The sequence below is a fragment of the Danio rerio genome, chromosome 13 (genome assembly GCF_049306965.1).
Source record: "Danio rerio strain Tuebingen ecotype United States chromosome 13, GRCz12tu, whole genome shotgun sequence".
Classification (NCBI taxonomy): Eukaryota; Metazoa; Chordata; class Actinopteri; order Cypriniformes; family Danionidae; genus Danio; species Danio rerio.
In genome coordinates this window covers 52,952,314-52,974,775 of record NC_133188.1, presented here as the reverse complement: position 1 = coordinate 52,974,775, position 22,462 = coordinate 52,952,314, and the positions used below count along the sequence as shown (strand labels likewise).

Sequence of the window (22,462 nt, the reverse complement as noted above, 5' to 3'; positions counted from 1 at the left end):
CGCCACTGCCTCGCCCCTGTTAAATCCAAAAGAAGATATTTTGAAGAATGCTAGATGGCACCCAATTACTTCCATAGGTCAATAGGTGCAACCAGCATTTTTCAAAATATCTTCTTTTGTGTTCAAAAGAAAGAAACTCGTAAGGGTTTAAAACCACATGAGGGAGAAAAATTGAAATAATATCCTTTTTTTTGCATGAACTGTCCCTTTAAAATGACCAATTTGTAATAAAGTGTAGAGCTATGTTTGTTGTGATTACCATTTGTATAACCAAAATATCACAGATAAGCCATGGTTCGTGTTCCAAAATGGTGAATCTGTGGTTGCAATTGTTAAAATACAACAACCATGTTTTTTTGGCTTTGTATGCGGTAACCACACACAAAAATAGGGCGACATGGTGGCTCAGTGGTTAGCACTGTCGCCTCACAGCAAGAAAGTCACTGGTTTGAGTCCCATCTGGGCCACTTGCCATTTTTGTGTGGAGTTTGCCTGTTCTCCACGTGTTTGCATGGGTATCCTCTGGTTTTCTCAGGTTCCTTCCTTGCCACAGTCCAAACACATATAGGTGAATTGAATAAACTAAATTGGCCAAAGTGTGTGTGAAGGAGTGTGTGTGTGTGGATGTTTCCCAGTACTGGGTTGCAGCTGGAAGGGCATCCACTGTGTAAAACATATGCTGGAAGAGTTGATGGTTCATTCCACTGTGGTGACCCCTGATAAATAAAGGAGCAAGCCGAAGGAAAATGAATGTATGTTTTTAAGGGAAATTTTTAAGGGCATTTTTAAGGGACCATTACATGATTTGCAATTAAATGTATTACATTATAATTATAAAACAAATGCATATTTATTAACAAATTCCTATTTATTTACAGAACATATTTGCAATATTTGCTTGCTTGTAAAATCTTTTAAAACTTTACTTATTCAGACTTCAACTACTTCAAACTGAAAGGATTCAATCTTTTAAAACAGCTTCATGGTTTCCGTTCAGGTTTCAACATTGAAGTTTCTCTTTTCTTCTGAGTTAAATCTATTATAAATATATAACAAAACACAATTCAATTTGTTTAATTGACAAATAACCAGATCAAGCTTCTTTCTCAGCTGTTGAAATAATGATGGATGTAAGTCTTCTTGTGCTCAATAGACATAAATAAACGAAAAAAGCGAGATTATAAACCAGTGCATCTTTTACAAATAATATTATCTTTTCCCCTTCATTCATGTCCATTAAAATTGCACGTTAAATGCTGACACATAGTGGCCATCCTGACCAACTGCACTGCACCACAATAAAAATGAACATTATCAAGACAGATGAAGGCATTTAGTGATTTATTGTAAATTATATATACATTTTTTTTTATCTATACCATAGTAAAATATATTATACTGTATATAATATAGTATTTAAACACTTTGTTTATGAATGCTCTATCGTATTGGAAAACTGATTGTAATGGCGGTCTATTTCTTCCAGTTCTCCACCATTTCCATTTCCACCATTGACTCGGCACAAAGGATTTGACGCGTAAAACCACAAACTTGCAATTACTGAAAAAATTAATGCAGATATGATTCCTTGGATTTACTCATTTTTTTACGTTAAGTGGTTGTAAACACTTTATTTGTGTTGAATTTAAACAAACAAATTAAGTTGAACAATCATTCATTCATTTTCTTGTCGGCTTAGTCCCTTTATTAATCCGGGGTCGCCACAGCAGAATGAACCGCCAACTCATCCAGCAAGTTTTTACACAGTGGATGCCCTTCCAGCTGCAACATGCAAACTCCACACAGAAACGCCAACTGAGCCGAGGTTCGAATCAGCGACCTTCTTGCTGTGAGGCAACAGCACTACCTACAGCGCCACTGCCTCGCCCTTAAGTTGAACATTAGTAAACTTAATTTGTTTGTTGAAATTCAACACAAATAAATTGTTTGCAACAGTTCTGCATGCAACACTTTTTTTCAGTAATGCAACAGTTAACTTTTCGTTTGTCAGGAACAACAAAAATCAAAAAACAAACGGAAGAACTATTTACACTTTACTAAGCTTCAATATAAATATGGTTTCGAAGAACAGTCAAAAGACTGTCTAGCATCAAGCCCCTTCCTTCTTTTATTTATTTATTTATTTTATTATAGCTTTGAAACATTACATAAAGTAATAATACAACAATTTGTATATTTACTATATTCAAAAACATTACTATAGTAACAACAGCAACAACCAAAAATGATTATGCAAAAACAGAACAGGAGAGAGAAAAAAAATTACACAATTAAAAAATTATAATAATAATAAAAAATAAAATAATCTTACAAAATACTTCTATACATATAAACAAAAATAATAACTTAGGATACAAATCTTCATTTTTACATAAATGGTTTCAAAAAAACATATATTTTGTTACAGATTTGTTTTATGATAATAGAAACATACTATCTTATGAGGATTTTATGAAGATACATAACTTTCCAATTCCTTTAAAAGAATTCCACCAAGTGATTAAAGCCCCTACATTTTTTTCCCTGTTGCTTAGTAAGCTTAGTAAGTTTTTGTTATGTTTATTATTGAATATAGGCTGAGGGAATAGTGTATTGAATAAGCTAAATTGGCTGTAGTGTATGAGTGTGTGTGAATGAGTGTGTATGGGTGATTTCCAATATTGGGTTGTGGCTGGAAAGGCATCTGCTGCATAAAACATGCTGGAATAGTTGGCAGTTCATTCCACTGCGGCAACCCCTGATAAATAAAGGACTAATGCGAAGAAAAATAAATGAAGGAATAGTGTATTTTTTAGAACTCAACAAATATCTTTATGGACAGTATACAGAAATTAAATTGAGATTAAAGTTTGTATTTATTTAATTGTTTATTTCATATATATGGCTTTGTGTTTTATAAAATATGAGTGCATAGATAGAAAGCATTTTGATTGAATGTAGTGGGCTGCTCTGGCCCAAAATGCCAGGGCCGATTTTTTTGCCTCAGTCCAGCCTTGTTGCTTACGCATACATGTGACGTATGGCATTATTAAACATATGAAACGTCATATACATAATATAATATCACAAAGTAAACATATTAAATGCTGTATTAAATAGCAATAACTATATATCTCAAAACAAATAGTATAATATTATAAAAAAAATATTACAAATCTCTTAGTGCTCTTTATGGCTCTAACACTGATAAACTGTAATATTGTAGTATACTTTAGTTTTCACCACAGTAAACTATGTTGTATTGTGGCATAATATAGCCCATAGTTGGAGAAAACTACAGTATTGTGTCATTTGTTTATATTACAGTATAATTACCCCTGCAGACTCATTCTAGTATTCTAAAAATATAGTATTTTTTACTATTATTTTACTCATTTTTATTATTTGTTTTTATTTTTATTTTACTTGTTTCTTTTATTCTTGTTTATGTAAAGCACATTGAATTGCCACTGTGTATGAAATGTGCTATATAAATAAACTTGCCTTGCCTTGCCTTAATAAAAATAGAGTATACAGCAAAATTGATTGCAGTTTATCAGTTCACTATAGTTAATTATGCTGTTTAAGTAAATGACTGTAGTATTCTTTATGTGGGATGCGTTTGGTCACTTTTCGTAGTCCATCTCATTTATATTTTTTGATGGTTTTGCAAATTAACTATTAATATTAAGTCTATTATTAGAAAATCTATTTTGTTTTGTATTCTTTTTATATGTTTCTGTGTGCTTAGTGTGTCAGATTTGTAATACAGATTAATCCCAAAACAATTAGGACATCTCAACTGCTGAAAAAGACAATTAATACACTGTGCATGATTCATTTTTATTGATAACTCTCTTGTATGTATACTGTTTTATGTATAACTTTGTACTGCTCTGTTTAATCAATAAAAAAAAAATAAAAAAATGTTTCAGGTCATTATGCAGACATTAGAAAGAAGCCTCGTTTACTGATTTCAGCCCTCATAAAAATATCTATACACTCACTGGCCACTTTATTAGGTACACCTTTCTTACTGCTCGTTAATGCAAATTTCTAATGAGCCAATCACATGGCAGCAACTTAATGCATTTAGGCATGTAGACATGGTCAAGATGTCTTGATGATCAAGAGGTGATTTAAGTGACTGAACGTAGCATGGTTGCTGGTGCTAGATAGGCTGCTCTGAGTATTACAGAAACTGCTGATCTACTGGGATTTTCACGCACAACCAGCGGCATTCAGATGGTCAGGTCATAAATTGGCATCAACAACATGAAAGCATGGATCCATCCTGCCTCGTATAAATGGTTCAGGCTGGTGATGGTGGTGTAATGGTGTAGGGAAGGTTTTCTTGGCACACTTTGGACTCATAAGTGCCAACTGAGCATCGTGTCAACACCACAGCCATGAGTATTGCTGCTGACCATGTCCATCCCTTAATGACCACATTCTGATGGCTACTTCCAGCAGGATAACCTGTCATGTCATAAAGCGTGAATCATCTCAGACTGGTTTCTTGAACATGACAATGAGTTCACTGTACTCAAATGGCCTCCACAGTCACCATATCTCAATCTAATAGAGCACCTTTGGGATGTGGTGGATAGAGATATTGGCATCATGGATGTGCAGCTGACAAATCTGCAGCAACTGCGTGATGCTATCATGTCAATATGGACCAAAATCTCTGAGGAATACTTCCAGTACCTTGTTGAATCCATGCCACGGAGGATTAGGGCAGTTCTGAAGGCAAAAGATGGTCCAACAGACTACCAGTAAGGTGTACCTAATAAAGTGGCCAGTGAGTACATATTCTAGTACTCATTTATAGTAAACACTTTTTATATAACTATAGTGATATACTGTAGTATAAGTGATGAACTGATAAATATTGTAGTATACTTCAGTTTTTACTACAGTAACTGTGGTGTATTGTAGTATATACCCTATAGTTGTTTAACACTATTGAGTGATTTGTTTATATTACCATAGTTGTTTTTTACAATGGCAATTGCCGCAACAGATTACATAAAGTACTTTACTATATTATGGTTCTGTAGTGTTTATCTTAAATTACTATAGTATTTTGTCATGTGGAAGTGGTTTACTGGGTCTAAAAGTCATGAGCTCAGATGTTAATTCGATTAGTCTGCTTCAGTAGGAGGCTGTGATTCTGAGGCTGTGAGCAGTTTAGCTCAATTAAAGCATTATGAGACCAACACAGGCCTCAGATCAGACTCTGTATTGACTGTAGAGCTGGACACAAAGAGCTGTTCTGTTCATTCACCGAGAGAGACAAACACAGGGAAACACACACACTCACAACAGGAGCTCTGTGTGTCCTCGCTCTAGATTACACCACAAACACATCTGATGACTGATTGTAATTCTCCACGATGACTGAGTGAAAATGAGTGCATGCATACATTTACTATTATTACAGCATATGTCAATCTGCTGTTTACAGTTTATAATTAAAGAGACTCATAGACATGGGACAGTAGATGGCAACATTATTAGCCCTCCTGGAATTTTCTTTTTCCCCAAAAGTAATGACTTTCACCAACATGAAAATATACGAGGAAATACTGAGAAAAATGTCATTGCTCTGTTAAACATCACTTGAAAAATGTTTAAAAAATATATCAAATTTCACAGGAGCTGATCATTTTGTCTTCAAGCTACCAATAACTACCAATTTCGATGCATATTTTAAAATATACAGTATTTTGTATATATTTGCTGGGTCAATAAAGTGAATATATTTATTATTTATTCGCTTATTTGAGCACAATAAAATATGATCATGTCTTGATTTTGAATGATTTGATTAGGACAGTAAGGTCTGACTCTGCTTAGACTAAAGTGTCATCACTGAACAGAAATAATGTCCAGTATAGAATATAAAGTCCTGCTGCAGTGGAGACAGAATGAATATTGTGTCTGACTCCATCATGAGCTTGGAGGACTGCATCCATACATCTCTGACTCAAATCACTGATTAATAAAGTCATCTGGAATGAAGAAGAAAGCGTTCAGCAGGACTCCCAGAGTTCATCAAGACTCTTTGAGTTCATCTTCAATGCCTCCTCCATCATCTTACCCCAGACATGCTCAATAATGTTCATGTCTGGTGACTGGGCTGGCCAATCCTGGAGCAGCTTGACCTTCATTACTTTCAGGAGCTTTGATGTGGAGGCTGAAGTATGAGAAGGAGCGCTATCCTGCTGGAGAATTGTCCCTCTCCTGTGGTTTGTAATGTAATGGGCAGCACAAATGTCTTGATACCTCAGGCTGTTGATGTTGATCATCCACTCTGCAGATCTCTCGCACGCCCCCATACTGAATCTAACGCCAAACCATGATTTCTCCTTCACCAAACTTGACTGATATCTGTGAGAATCTTGGCTCCATGTGGGTTCCAGTAGGTCTTCTGCAGTATTTGTGTTGATTGGGATGCAGTTCAACAGATGATTCATAGGAAAAATCGACCTTATGCCACTTTTTCCAACTAGAAGTCAAGTTATTATTTGTTACTCCTACAAATGGGATCCACGACAAAACTTTTGTCAGGTAGTATACATTAGCTTAAAGGCTATAAGGGATTTTAAACACTGCAATTATTATCCACTGATACAAATCAACATTTGTTCAGTTTATTTAAATCATTAGTTTTTGCTGATTTTACACAAGTGTGTATGCATCGCTATTTCGGACATCATTTACATAATCAACTTCAAACCTAATAATACATTTCTGTTTTCTGAAATGTTTTGCATTTTCTTTATAATTATTTATCCTCTGTTTGGCAGTTTATTAATAAAATGTCTCCAAAAGTGAAGCTTGTCCATCAGATATCATTGGGTTGACTTGAGTTCACCTCGAGTGAATCAAGAATCAGTGAATCAAAGGAGTCAAATTCCAGCAGACGTCACCGACCGAATCTCCTTCTCCACAACCGTCCACATAACGGGACAAAGTGCGCCTCTGCTCCGCCTCTCGACTGCTGCTTGACAACCGTCTGCTATGGCCTCTCTTTTCCTCTGGATATTAAAAATAACATGAAGAAAACACTCGAGACATCCTAAACAGACGGAAAAACGACGAACTTTCTTCAGGATTGCTTTGCGGAGTTTTTCCTCTCACAGGAAACTCGCCTTTTAAGTCTCATCGGTGACTTTTGAGGGGGTATTTTAGTGAAGGGTTGATTAAGATTGTATAAATGACAACTTGCGGAATATCGGATGGAAAGCGTGAAGTTATAATTCAGATTTCTGTTGGAAAGTGAACGGCGTCCGGTGCACGCGCAAAAAGCGCACGCGCAGCCCAACGGAGGATGACCCGCGTCGCGTTTGGAGTTGAACTAAAGTAAAAAACTAAGTAAATAACCAAGTAGTTTCGGGGATTTACCAGTGTTAAACCACCATGATGTTCGCAGGAATGGTCAGGGTGGAAAACACCTCAAAAACGCTCAAAACTGACATAGACTCTCCATGTCACCGGTGTGCTGTGAGGACAGGTAAGACAAAACTGCGATTATTGTTCATATGTACAACGAAATAGCGTGATATTGTGTACAAGTGATTTATCGAAGTTGAAAACAATGATTAAATTTTCACTTCAGTTGTTTTGGATCCGTTTTTTTACTTGACGTTTATTTGTACATTGATTTTACTAGCAATTTGCTAGCAATACTAGCAAGTTTTGAGCGGAATTAGTCTCAACAGTTATTTTTTTATTAACATTAAATCTAACAACATCAGAAAACCCTACTAAATATAACATTTGACATGATTTAATGCAATCATACACTGTTTATAGATAATTTTAGCATGATATTTAAAAAAAATCGATGTATATGGTATTCATACACATGTATATCTACATCCCTTGAACAGGGTTGGTTCAAATGCATTTTAAAATACAGTACCAAGTATCTTAATTTTGTGGTGTATCAAATTAAACCACAACATACAGCACTCACAACATGTATCAAAATAAAATACAGTATTTTATATTTAAAAAAATACTACAAAACACTTTTACAATAGAGCATGACATTTATTTGCAAATCTTTCACCAATTAGACCTATTCGATCAATCCCTTCCCTGAGTTAGTGAAGTAATCAATGTTTGATAGCAAATGCAGATGCAGCCAGTAGAATTGCCATCATCTCTGTACAATGATCATTCAGCCTCTTAATATTTTAAAAGGGTGTTAAATAGTTTATTAAAAAAATTGTTCACAGAATTTTTCAGATTTTCTTAACTGTATTGAACTCTTCATGAACTCTTCCTCTTCATGAACTATACAGTGGACCAACTGATCAACTACAGGCATTTAAAACAAGCCAATGAAGTATTGTAGGAATCGCCACTGTCGGACTTATTTTTATATTGTTTGTTTTAATGACATTTGGCGTCAGCAATCCATCCAAAACTACTATTATTTGTTTGTAAGATTTTTTCAGTGCTTCTTTAAATGGAAGTCAGTAACATCTAAAGCACCAATCAGAGGGTGCATTTATATATCTTGATGTAGATGTCTTACAAAGTATTTTACCGTATTTTTTAAAATACAAGACATTAAAGTATTTTAATACAAAATATTTAGCCGTTTTCATCAGCCCTATCAAATACTAATTACAAAATTCTATTTTGTATGTAAAATACGTATTTAAAATACATGTATCCTAAATACTGCCCATCCCTGCCCATGATCATGTTACTATATTTGTGCCCTTTATAATGGGCTCTATGCACAGCTAGAGTTTTTAAAGCCAATCATGAATTTGCGGTGAAAGCTTAATGTGACCATTTTCAATTTCGCAAGGTTGTTTTTACAGCATTGATGTTGTAATATAATTACAATACATTCAGTTAAATAGACTTAAGCATTCATTTAGTTGTAAAACAAGATGAAAGACCATTGTAACCACTAGCGCGATCTAATTCGTTCAATTTAGTACGATATGCTCATCACCCAATGTTGGTTGGGGTTAGGGGTGCGATTGGGTGCCACGCCTCCTTTTTAAAATTGTACATTTGCGTACGATTGAACTTGTACGAATTTGTACGAATAAGCCACTAAACTGACAAAACGTAAAATACTTGCGTTTCCTTGTGAGATTAGGCTGAACAAACAGTGAAGATCGCTGATTTTTAAAGAAATCAGATTATAAATGTGACAATTTTGTAATGGAAAGACAGTTCAACGGAAGCTCTTGGGCTACCTGGCTGAAAATGAAAAGTCTGTGTACATATAGCCCATAGGGTAAATGCAGAAGCACACAGAAGGACCTTTAATTTGTCAGTAACCTGGGTCAAGCGCTTCCGGTGAACTGCAGTTACCAAATTGGCGTGTTTAAGGTCTGTAAATCTTCACTGCCTAAATGATAAACGCTATAAAGTGGGTCTTAGAATGTACAAGAAGCCCTGCATTAAAGTAAATTTTTCCACGTCGTGTCTTTAAAATATTTACATTTATTTTACTCCAGTATTTCCAATGCTGTTTATGCGCTCATCTGTAGATCCTGACAGGTGCCTGCATATAAATCGCTTTTCTTATCTTAGTTTATGCCTCAACAACTAAATGAAGACTGAAGTCTATTTAACTGAGTGCATTTTAATAACAGTGCAGCATCGATGCTCTAAAAGAAACCATATGAAATTAAAAAGTCACATTAACCGTTCACCGGAAGTTTATCAGTATGGGAAGAAACACTAGCTCTGCATATACCCTATTGTTTCTTTTGACATGTACCATGCATGCCTGTAGCCAGGGGGGTTGGCAAAAGGTCCAGAATTTGTCCCTTTAATTATTTTGTGTAATTTAACATTATATAATATATTTATTATATAATTAATATAATATGTTTATATTCAATATTTATTGTAATAGTGTCATTTTAATCAACTCTGGCCAGTAATTCAAATCTCGAGCCTCAAAGCCACAATAATGTGACGCGAGTAACGTGACATAACCCACTGAGTGGTCACATTTGAATCTTTGATGCGACATTCATGGATACTGACTGCCAAACAGGGTAAGGCAAAAGTTACTAACTTAACAGATGCCCCATCCATGAGGTTCTAGGCTAACTGGCCGCATTAGCCGGGACGTCCTGTATATTTATTGACTTGTCCAGTACATGACCTCCCTTTCCCTATTTTTGCCATTAATTTTTTTTTAAATAACTGTCCGACGAAAGCTTTAAATGGGAAGCGGAGTCCTCAGCTGTCAGATGTCACTTCACAGCAAAAGGCGCAATCCCGTCACTTCTGTGTTTTTGAGGCTTTTTTTCTCACTTTATTTGTTTTATTCTGATCGGATATAAACCCAATCACTCAAACCACTTCAGAAGGTGATCTGGGATGCATTCCAGATGAAACTGCACCGGTCTAATCATTTTTGGGATGAAATTAATATAAACAAAATAAATTATGACCTGGAGAAAATCTGACCATGTGCCTGAAACACCTGTAGGTGTAATAAGGCTTTATGTTGTTAAACCAAAGAGGCTAGAAAAAATCTGAAGAATAATTAATATTGTATTATTATTATAATGATTATTATTATTAATATTATTGTTGTAATTATTACTTTTTTATTGAAATGTCCAAATTGTGACTGGGGACAGTTGCATGTGCTGGCCGGTTTGTTTTTATTTTAATAAGTGATAGTAGACTACAGTTTTTTTTTTTTACTTTAAGACTTTAACAGATATTTCCTAATGATATATGATATAATAATTTTTATTTTATTTTTTAATTAATCTGATTTAATTTTTTTAATTGCATTTTTGGGAAATATTTTTAATACATCAAAAAATGTGGATATGATCAAATCTAACTAATCCAGCAAAAAAAGTCACTAAAATGCAGTATTGAAATCTCATAGTTAAATAGAAACTGAGGCATATAACTGCAAAAAAGGTCCACTTTTTGAGAAAAAAAGAACCACCCCTTTCACCAGGCTGGCTATGGGCCTGCCATTGTAATTCCTTAAGCGTTATATGTGCTGTACATCAAAATATAACACACCTGTAATATAATACAAGCTTCATGTTTTGATATTTCTAATATGCATTATAATCTTTGGAGAGCGAAGTCTTTTCCTTTATTCCTTTAACCAAAATCTCTACCCACATCAAAGCTCAGCAAACAGTGTCAGAATACATGAGGACGGAGCAGCTGGTGGTTTGGTTGGTGGGTTTATTTTTAGACATCCATCAAAGGTTCGGACAGATTTCACTAGTCACTGCAATGTCAGAAAAGACCTTTCCAATCATAACAGCTCTTCGCTATTCACATCTGGGAGTTCAGACATCATAATATTGGGAGAAACGTGAAACTCCTGTGAACACAATCGCAGAATATACAAGATCAAGGTGTGAGCAAACATGGAGAATTAATTCAAAAATTCAGGCAGATTCCAGACTTATACTTCTAGCCCTGGTGTATCAATCTGTATGTGGTGAAACACTTAAATACAGCTTCAGGAGTGTTTATTGGTGCTGTAATGAGCAGTTGGCATGCTGTTAATTGGCATGGTAGAGATTAGAGTCGGTGGAAGCTGCTTAGATGCATGCATCTGTGTCGTCAATCTGTCAGAAAGTCTCTGTTCTGTTCTTAAATCATGATGTAGGTCAGTTTGAGGATGTTAATGTTGTTGTTGATCATTCATGGAATGTCAAGTTTACAGCTATGAACGAGTTTTGTAGAAACGTGCATTCAAAAACTTCCAAACATTTCCAGAGAAAATGAGGTATTTAGCATTAGTTTAATTTGTCTGGCAATATTCAGGTCTGAAAACATGTGGAAGGAAATGAGGTTGAGTTGGTGATCACATTTGGATGCATTTTTCTAAAAAAAAAATTCCTAAACCTTTTGTGTGTGTGTGTAAAGTTATTTTTGTTGCGATGTTGTTTTGATTAATTATTTTTTTAAATCGTCATACTTCTACATCTTTAGATGTTATTTATTTAAAGCTGTTTTTGTTCAAATAGATTCCCTAGACCACAAAGTTTAGTGTGTGTGTGAGTTAGGTCAGATTCAGCTGGTTTGTGTCTCTGTAAGGGAACAGGAAGTGTGTTGATTCGCCAGAACTGCAGCTGCTAAATTTAAATGCAGAAGGGAGAGTTTCTTTTGTTTGTCAAATAACCCTGTGTGCAAGTCCTTATATCTAGTCCCAAGTCTGTCTGTCTGTCTGTCTGTTGTTCTATTGTTCTATCTGTCATTCTATCATTCTATTTATCCATTGTTCTGTCTGTCCGTCGGCCCGTCCATCTGTCTGTCTGTTGTTCTATCGTTGTATCTGTCATTCTATCATTCTATTTATCATTCCATCCATCCATCCATCCATCCATCCATCCATCCATCCAACTAACCGTCCATCCGTCCATCCATCCATCCATCCATCCATCCATCCATCCATCCATCCAACTAACCATCCATCCGTCCATCCATCCATCCATCCATCCATCCATCCATCCATCCATCCATCTATCGCTGGTTTGAGCCTTGGTTGGGGTTAGTTGGCATTTCTGTGTGGAGTTTGCATGTTCTCCCCGTGTTGGCGTGGGTTTCCTCTGGGTGCTCCAGTTTCCCCCACAGACCAAAGACATGTGCTATATATAGGTAAATTGAATAAATGAAATTGGCCGTAACGTATGTGTGTGCATTTGAAAGTGTATGGGTGTTTCCTAGTACAGGATTGCAGCTAACTTTGGTTTCTAAGGGCCTATTCACACAAAGGACTATAATGATGAATTAAAAAAAATATTTTACACATCTAAAGATCACAACATGCCAGTTACTTTTTTTGTCCAGCTCATGAACAATGACAACATGGACAGCCAATCAGAATTCATCCTGCTTTTTAAAGAGTGTCAGACTACACTGAAAAAATTATTCATTGGATCTATTAAAAAAAAAAATAAGGTAAGTGGTTGCTAACAGTTAAAATGGGCTGACAAATTAAATTTTGTCATGTTCAACTTAATCTGTTTGTTTAAAATTAACCCATATAAATTGTTTGCAACCACTTACCTTAATTAAATTGAGCAAATCCACTGAATCATTTTTATCACTGTATAAAACTGCAGTGCTTCCTCATAAAACATTGTCATCCACTTTTATGGCCAGCAATATAGTTATTGCTATATTTATAGTAATGATGAACAGGCTTTATTTCAGTGAGCGTGAATGTTTAGGTTGTAGATTTAGCAAACTATAACAACACTATGGTATTATGGGCTCACAGAGAGCTGAGCTTTCTCTCACTGTTGTCTTATCTGATGTGTTTTTTAAAAAGTGGAGAGGAAAAGAGCTTATGTCAAACTTTCACTTCCTCAAATGAGCTACTGTCACTGGACAAGTCACGCTATACATGCGTACAAGTTCGGTGAATCAGCTCAGATACACAAACTCCCCCAGACTCTGTCCTGCTCCTCCTCAAACATTCCCTATTCCTCTTCACGGGCTACTTGACGTGCCATTGTGTGTGAAGTGTTTTCAAGCAGCCAATGGGAGGCTGAGTTAAGCAGAAGTGAGGTTGGAAAGGCCTCTCTAATCGACTAAGGTAAACACATGTTCCTCTAAATTCAATTGAAAATGCAGGCTTTTTAATATCTGTAAATATTGGTTGTTGCAGGTTAAAGCATTTATCAGTAATTAGTCATGTTTGCTGAGTCAAATACATGTAACTATTGCACATACTTGCCGTTTTTATGCACTTTGAGGATTTGCTCAATGTTCTTTGTGTTTCTTACACAAATTATTCCTCAAATGCACCATTAACTAGGGATATTCTCAGAAGATTGGCTAATGTTCTGTTCTGGCACATTCTGAACCAACATTTGCCCCTTTCACACATACAGACCTTTCTGGTCTGCACGTGTGAACAGGCCCTTTTTGAAAATGCAGTTTTTGAATTTTATCCGGAAAGAGAAGTTGTAACATTACCGGTAATTTGCCAGAATGCTACTCTGTGTGAACACGGAAGGAAAATTGGCGGAAAGAGCGAATTCATGTTGACCAGTTAAACTCCGCGGACCAGGTACCGGGTCCGTGACGTCATCGACTTTCGCTTTAAGATTTAAAGGGCTAGCATTGCACCAGACCCCCTTAAGTGGTTTCGTTTGAAAGTGTAGAAGCTATGTTTAGCCCCTTTCACACATGCAGACCTTTCCGGAAAGGTTGTATGTGTGAACAGGTCCTTTTTGAAAATACCGGTAAATTCGTTCTGGCTATTTTCCGGAAAGAGAAGTTGTAAGATTACCGGTAAATTGCTCGGAATGCTGCGCTGTGGGAACGCAGAAGGAAGATTCCCGTAATAAGCGCGTGCACGTCTAGAACGTGCTGACGTGAGACGTCTGCTTTAGCCAATCACAACAGTCAGACGCATTTACGTCCGCGCGGTTTGTGAGAATAAAAGCCTTTGAATATTTTTCCAAACACATTTAGCTGCTAGAAGTTATTCAGATCACGTTTATATGTTCTTCTTAATGCCAACTGTGTAAATAATCATCGATGGGATGCTTATGATAAGCCGTTGTTTGTTTACCTTCAAGCTTTGCGTGTGCCTGTGAAACAGCCTGTGAGCGCCTGCACACGCACATATTATGAACATATCGACATGCGAAAGTGATCCTGCGAAAGTTGTTCACAATATTGATCATCCACAGAGTTTGTGATGTAGTCAAATGTTTACAAATACAAGCGCAGCCGTTTAAAGCTCATTTGTGGTGAATGATGTCAGAATTTACCGGTATTTTGGAATGGATGTGTGAATGCTCTTTTCTGGAAAATTTCCGTAACGTCCTCGCCTGTGTGAACAGCGCTTTTTTCAATATACCGGTAAAGTCTTTCCGGAAATTTTCCAGATATTTACCGGTATCACTGTGTGAAAGGGGCTTTTGATGCACGTATGCATCACTTTGGTTTTTATTCTACTGTACAAAAATTATTTACACTTAAATACACAGAATTTTGGATACCCGAGCTGGGTATTTAACATTGGTTCATTTTCATATTTTTCATATGACATGTACAAATTATAGCTCAAATGAAAGCTCCTGCCGGTGCTCATACGGTTCTAGCATTCTTTTTACTGAATTATATTCACATATCAAACAGTTGCCGAATGAATTGTGGTGTTTCCATGGCGCAGTAGTGAAAACAATGCATTTATGATCAATAAGCAGCCCCAGATAGCACAGACAGCTGTCATCTCTTACCTTATGGTGTGTGCTTCAGGGCCATTTCTCCTCTGTTTTTGAGGTGATGTGCATAAGTAATCCTTTTATATATCTTATGTGGTCCAAACACAGTGAATTATGTTTGATCAAACAAAAGAATAGTGAAATATGAAAACAATGATCGTCCCTGTGGCTTGTACAGCACCTCTCATCAGTTGGAATACAATACCTTTTGCATAGATTATGGTGGAGACATTTTTCTGTTTTCCTATGATTACAGACATGTGCAGGAACCACCAACATTAATTACAGCACACTAGACCACACAGAACCTAAAAGGTACACTTTCAAATTTGAGTTTATAAAAAGAAAATACAAAAATTTTTTAGGCGTTTATTATAACACAGACAACATATACAGTTATTTTAAACATTTTCAATAGTGTTTTATGAAAATTCAAAGGGTTTTCTTTAAAATGATATCAAATTTCTGCATTTACACCTCTGCTTGTGGATTTGGGAAGCTTTTAAATTTGGGTAGGCAAAATCCAGGCAGAAATCCCAAAATAACAGCAGAGTTTAACTGGTTTGAATGCGCTGACTTGAGACTTGTACTCCAGCCAATCAGAACACTCTGACGCATTCACATCCGCTCTGTTTCTGAAAATAAAAGCCATAAAAAAATTTTTTCAGACACATTTAGCTACTAGATGTTAGTCAGATAACAATTCTATGTTCATTATTCATGCCAACTGTGTAAAAAAATTATTGATCATTTTGCTTGTTTACCTTCAAGCTCTGCTTCAGTTGCTTGATGCGTGCTCCGGTGCAGCGCCAGCACACACACATATTATGAACATCTCGACATGCGAAAGTGTTCCTCCATATGTTTTCATACAAGTTGTTCACAATACTTATCCATCCACAGAATTTGTAAAGTAGTCAAGTGTGTAAGCATTTAGTTTTGGTTCGCTCTTCTGCCTTTGGATGTCTCTGGAACAAAATCAGCTACATGAATGCTAAAGCGTTAAAAAAAAGTGAAACCATCAACAACAAAAAAAGACTCCTTCTGTGTTTACAAATATTAGCGCAGCCGTTTAGAGATCATTTCTGGTTAATGATGTCAGAATTTACCATTATTTTATAATGGATGTGTGAATGGTGTTTTCTGGAAAACGTCCGTAACATCCTTGCCTGTGTGAACATTGCTTTTTTTGAACCAACCGGTAAAGCGATTCTGGAAATCTTCTGGATATTTACTGGTATGACTATGTGAAAGGGGCTATTCTTAAAGTGGTCGCACACCGGATGCGCCTCTCGGCGACGCTCTGCGCCATCCAGTGCCATGCATTTTATAATTCTTAACATAGATTTTTATCAGGGTACGCACATTGGAGCCGCAACGCTCAGCTCAAGAAAAAAAAAAACACTTCGGTGGACACTCGCTCTTAAAAAAACATTTTCGTAATGTTTATAAAATAATGAATTCTGATGCTTCCTGAAATCACATTAAAAAAAAAATTAAACACTCTTTGAACATTTCAAAGATTATTAAGAAATAACATTTTCAAAAAAAGTTACAACTTTATCAGAATGTAATAATTTTATCGTACTGTTTTCAGCTGACACTGAAGCCACGTATAAATCAAAATGATTTTGACAATCTGATTTTGATTTGTGACAATCACATTAAGTTAAGCTTTAGTTTCACTAGTTGTTTTTGTATAGAACATGTAAAACAAACCATGCACAATGTTCATACACTTCTATTTTTGTCCTTTAAAACAAAAAAAAATTATACTTTTTAAAACAAATGTTTTTCAAACATGTTCTGTTTTAGTATACATACACAGTGAACAGAGATTGCTGTAGCATAAGCAAATACATTAACAGTGTACAAAAGAGAACAAAAAAATGTTAATAACAATTAATAACCTTTGAAACATTTGAATAGGAGGTTCATGTTTTTGTTTAGGAAATCATCAAGCATGTGTCTTTAAAGGGCCATGAAACCCCCTCGTTTCAGCAGGGTGTTTTCACACCTCTACTTTGGAAAAAGTCAGAAAAGTGGGCGTGTCCAGCTCTGTTTAGGGGGGAGTGTCGGAGGAAGAAAAGAGGGATGGTGTGGAAATGTCTATTTGGGCGCGTTGAGTTTCAGAGTCAAAACACACACACACACACAGGGGACAAAGTGACCGTGTTTACATGGACATCTGTAGTCGAATTATTTGCCAAATTATTAAATGGTGGACTTTAACTGCAGTTTGGCTCTTTCATTCAGGGAATTCATTCATGTCCCTTGCGACAAACAAGATATTTGATTCGAGGAGCTGCTCTGAGCGTGTATTTTTCATGCAATGTTTGATACCGCACGGCGAATGAGAGAAAAACCCTCCGCATTTCCCAGAAACTTAGATGCACTCGACAGGTAGTGTCAGAAAGCCGCGTGTGTTATTCTGGTCACTAAATGCGGTGAAAACCCTACACGAGGTTAAAGTTTGGTTGTAGTGCTAACATGTTTACACTCGGTGCAATAGTTAAGTTCGATACGAACAAACTGAATAAACAAAGAGCACTGGACGCTCACTTACCAAATCTGTAGAGACAGGACAATCACCAGCAACTAGAGCCGCGTCTCTATTAAGAGGAGACAAAAGCGAATCCGGATCTCAGTGTTTGCAGATGAGAACAGCTCTCAGGTAAACAATAATCCTCCTTAGACACGTAAGTTATTGTTGTCGAGCGTCGCGTACACTGTAATCCACGCGTGACTCCAGCTGCGCTCTCACAGAGAGAAAATGAAAACAAAACTTAACGGCAGCAAACTATAAAAGCAACACTTCATGCTTGTTTTGCCAACACAACGTGGCGTCTCTGTCGTCTAAACACTGTGACAGTAATTAATATTAATGAAGTTGCACAATAGAGCGCGCTGATTGGTTTGAACCAAGCCTTACTCATGCATTAATGCATCACACTGTAAGACGTAATAAGACTCACTCTGGCACAGACGTCCAGTCTGCACGCTGGAATACACGCTATTATGTCATGACCGTGACGCAGCTTCAAAAATTCGTTTCAAACCGGAAGTACAAATTTGCTTGAAATAACGCAAAAACAACCAATTTACACTTTTTAGTGAAATATAGGTGTCCTAATAGTGTTTTTAGCAGTGTGGGACACATATACGACAGCTCAAAAAATGTGTTTTGGTGTTTCGTGACCCTTTAAAAAGGTTTGTGACCATTTCCTTCCCTATTGAGGGTAGGCTGGCCTTGAGTGTTCTCAATAGTGTGGTATCAGTGTTACTGGTTTTCCAGTCAGGGTTCAGTGAACTAAAGCTGAGCTACAGTGTTCATGACAGATGCTGGATGGAGAGTCTCAGGTGTGGTTGTAATAGGAGTGCAGTAGTTCACATTGATGGACTGGAGTTTTTGTATTGCGAAGACAATCTAGACTATACGGTTTCACTTTCATTCATGCTCTTATTCTCATCAAATTAACTTGTTTTACAATGTAAAAAGTTGTGCACATTGTGTAAGAAATAACTTTTAAAAATTAGCACATTAGTTATTTTTATTTTTTTCTACTTTGTGTTTGGTGCAATGAGTAACTTGTTGCTGTAAAAATCTGTGCAATTGATTGGAAATTTAATTACAAATTACTGTATTACAATATGTGCCTTAAAGACTGAAAGTCAACAATTATGTATAAATTAATTAATATCATCAGAGTAATGGGCTTTTAATCATACAAATGCATTTTCTATAGCAATTCTGTTTTTTAAGTGAAGAAAGCAACCTTTTTCAAGGTTTTAGTCAGAAATTAATTCATGAAAATATATGGTCTTCTTAAAATATGGTGCCATTTCTTTTAAATGCTTCATACATATGTTGTAATTGTGTTTATTAACTAAAGAATATGGATTTTGTTATTAAAATGCTTAAATAATGGCCATGCCTGACTTAAGTAGTATTGTCTTAAGACAGAAAGACAGACAGTATCTGTCTTAAGTAGTTTTGAGTGTAGTAATTAAATAAATATTCAGATATAGTAAGTATAAAAGTAATTAAAATATTATTTAATTAAATAAAATAAAAAATGATGTAATCATGACTTATTTCAAGAAACTTAGGACTGGTTACTTTGGCTGCTTTGAAATAATTTGCATTGTATAAAGCACTATAAAAATAAATGAAACTTGTAATGTGTCTTTAAAAAGATGACAAATATTATTTGTTGACTGTTAATCAACGCTGTGTTCGTCTTTTCTTCATTATATAAAAGTAAATGATGGTGAAACAGCTTCTGGAATGAGAACAAATGTTGGCGGGGCTTGATTTTGCCCGTAGATGGTGATTGGATGGCTGTGGTTTGCTATTGGTAAATATCAAATGAGTGGCAGGTTGATCTTGCCTTTGTTCCAGTAAGCACCAATCAGGGAACAGAATATAGATGTTGTTGCAGAGGAAGGCAAAAGTATTTGAAATAAAAATTTATGATGTTTGAAATTGAATTTTGCAAATAAAAATGACGTTTTTAGATAAAAATAAAAATAGTGCAGTTTTTTATTATTAAAAACACTCAAGTAAATATCTTATGCCAAAAATGTTTGCATGATAAAAATGTTTGGGAATCCCTGCTCTGGTTGGCTGCTCGATAAAGTGTCTTTGTGATAGTCTCTTGAAAACATTCCTCAGCCGTGACTTCATCTGCTCTTCATTAGCTCTGTGTGAATTATGAAGAAAGATCAGATGTCAAAAGATAAAAAGACATTCTTTATGATAAATGGATGTCTTCTTTTATATGAGAATTCTTCTTATTTTTTTTAATAAAAGTGTTTTTAAATATTTAAACAAATTAAAATGTTGATGAAAATAAAAAAGTAAAAAAATTAAATAAATCAAATGTTGATTTTTCTGATAGAGTAAAAATCTAAAAATAAATTATAAAATCTGATATAAACCAAATATATGATTATATATCATGTTTTATAAAAATATTTATTTAATACCATTTTATTTCACTTGGTTGCCAACGATTAGTTAAATGATTGATTTATTCATTCATATATATATATATATATATATATATATATATATATATATATATATATATATATATATATATATATATATATATATATATTTAATATTATTTGCTAGCTTGTAGCCACATATTTTAAATAATCTGTCTAAAATAACATATATGACTCTAGAATTTAAATATATAAAAATGTTAATAAAATGTATAATGAGCAAAATTCAAAGTATTGGGCAAACAAAAAGAACAGTGTTGAAAATGTGCAGGTATTTTATTGCAAACCAAAAGGTTTGACTTGCCAAACTGACGGCAAACTGTGCAAAACATCATCACTGTATTTCCACAATTGACAAATAGTTGCAGGCAAATTAAACTTTAGTGACAAGACAATCGGGGCAATCGGGCCAGTAACAATCCTGTCTACTGTCCCGAGACAGTTTTTTGACAAAAGTCAAAAGGATGTGAAAAAAACACAATGTTGATAAAGTAAAAAATTAAACTCTTGTTAAAACGAGTAATAATATGTCAATGATACAAAAATCACACTTTATGATCCCAAAAAGCGTTCAATAATACTTACCAAAAAAAAATAAAAAATAAGCATCAAACCAATAAAAACTAAATGGACATCAGAAAAAGTAAAAAAAACTTAATAAAAATTGTAAAAATATGTCAGTGATACTGAAAAAAAGAGAATTTTATGAACTCAAAAGAGTTGACCTCAGTGATTATAATAACAAAATACTTATATCCCCTCTTAGATTTTGTGTGAGTGATTGTCTAGTAGTGAGTCTGTTCTCCTGCTTCTCACAGTCTGTAAACAGACCCTCTGTGATTTCTCTCATGTGAGTTAGTTCATGTGTTTATGTTTGAAAGATCCGCAAGAGACACGTTTAACGGCATTGCAGCTGTTTTCACTCTGGACTCGTTGCAGTGAGGGGTTGTTCGTTGCTGTGAGGGATTGTGGGAAATGGGTTTAAAGGAAGAGCCAATCGCAGCTGCAGTCAAAGAGTGCATTAGAGAGTTTTTCCACTGATCCGTCCTCTTCAGTACAACAGACTTGCGTGATTTTCTGGCTAGAAATGTAGATGTTTGACTAGCTTTGTAGATTTCTTTGACTACATTGAGGTTTGTTACTTCATGATGGCTTGTTTTTTATGCATTTGAGGTCATCTACTCTTACTCTATTACTTTTACTCACCCAGATAAATGTTTATTTCTCTGGTGTTGCATATGGTTTTTAATTAAGTATTGAATTATTCTTTAAACATTTTTTTATTTTTATTTAAATTGGATTGTTTAAATATGGGGTGGCTCAGTGTTTAGCACTGTGGCCTCACAGCAAGAATGCCACTGGTTTGAGGAGTTTGCTCAGGGTGTTTGCCAGTAGTGGGTTGCGGATGGAAGGACATCTGCTGTGTAAAACATATGCTGGATAAGTTGGCAGTTTATTCCTCTGCGGCAACCCCTAATGAATAAAGGGACTAAGCAGAAGGAAAATGAATGAATGAATGTTTAAATATGATAAAATATCTCCTGAAGGTTTTATTATTTTATTATTTGTATTATTATATATAATTTTTTTTGCATTTAAATATTTATTTTAAAATAGTGTATTTTTATTACTGAATAAACCCGAATACAAATTCAATATTTTGTAGTTTTAATAAAAAATAATACTTTTAAAATCATTTTAAAAACATAACTAAAATTAAAGATTAAAAGCAACATTTTGGTTGCCAATGAAGTTTTTCCTTATTTTTTTATTAAAACATTTAACTTAATACTAAAACTTCAATTATGAAAAAAAATATATGATAATAACTGTAAACATAAACTAGTAAGAACTCAAAAAAAAGAACTAAATTTTAAACCAAAAATGGAATGAAAATATAATAACTAATAAGTGCTGCTTTTTTATATTAGATCAATCTGCCTATTCATGCCAGAGTCCTGCTGAAAAAGTGATTGACAGGTGATAATTTGTGTGTGACTTATCTTTATTTATTTATGACTTGGTTCTGGGTAAAACAAAGACCATGCGGGTCAGGTAGTTAAACGGTAGGATACAAATAATTAATTCATTATTAATTAATTAATTAATTAAATATTTATGAATAATAAATTCACCAACACCCACAATGACAATGCCATAGTCCATCGCGATGTTTCCCATTAGACATTGTACAAAGCCAAATTGGTCGACATCGCTCAACC

At 35.0% G+C, this 22,462-nt stretch overlaps 2 protein-coding genes across 4 annotated transcripts in view; one reads left to right on the top strand and one right to left on the bottom strand.

Annotated features, from left to right (window-relative positions):
• Positions 1 to 22,462, bottom strand: part of LOC100331556 (signal induced proliferation associated 1 like 2) — an 823,625-nt gene that overhangs the window by 346,708 nt on the left and 454,455 nt on the right. The gene's annotated exons all lie outside the window — the stretch shown is intronic.
• Positions 6,948 to 22,462, top strand: part of disc1 (DISC1 scaffold protein) — a 90,294-nt gene continuing 74,779 nt past the window's right edge. The window contains exon 1 of one of the 3 annotated variants that reach the window (XM_068212829.2): positions 6,948 to 7,522. In XM_068212829.2, the coding sequence (XP_068068930.2) occupies positions 7,429 to 7,522 (94 nt within the window). In that variant the 5' untranslated portion in view covers positions 6,948 to 7,428. 3 annotated transcript variants of the gene reach the window in all.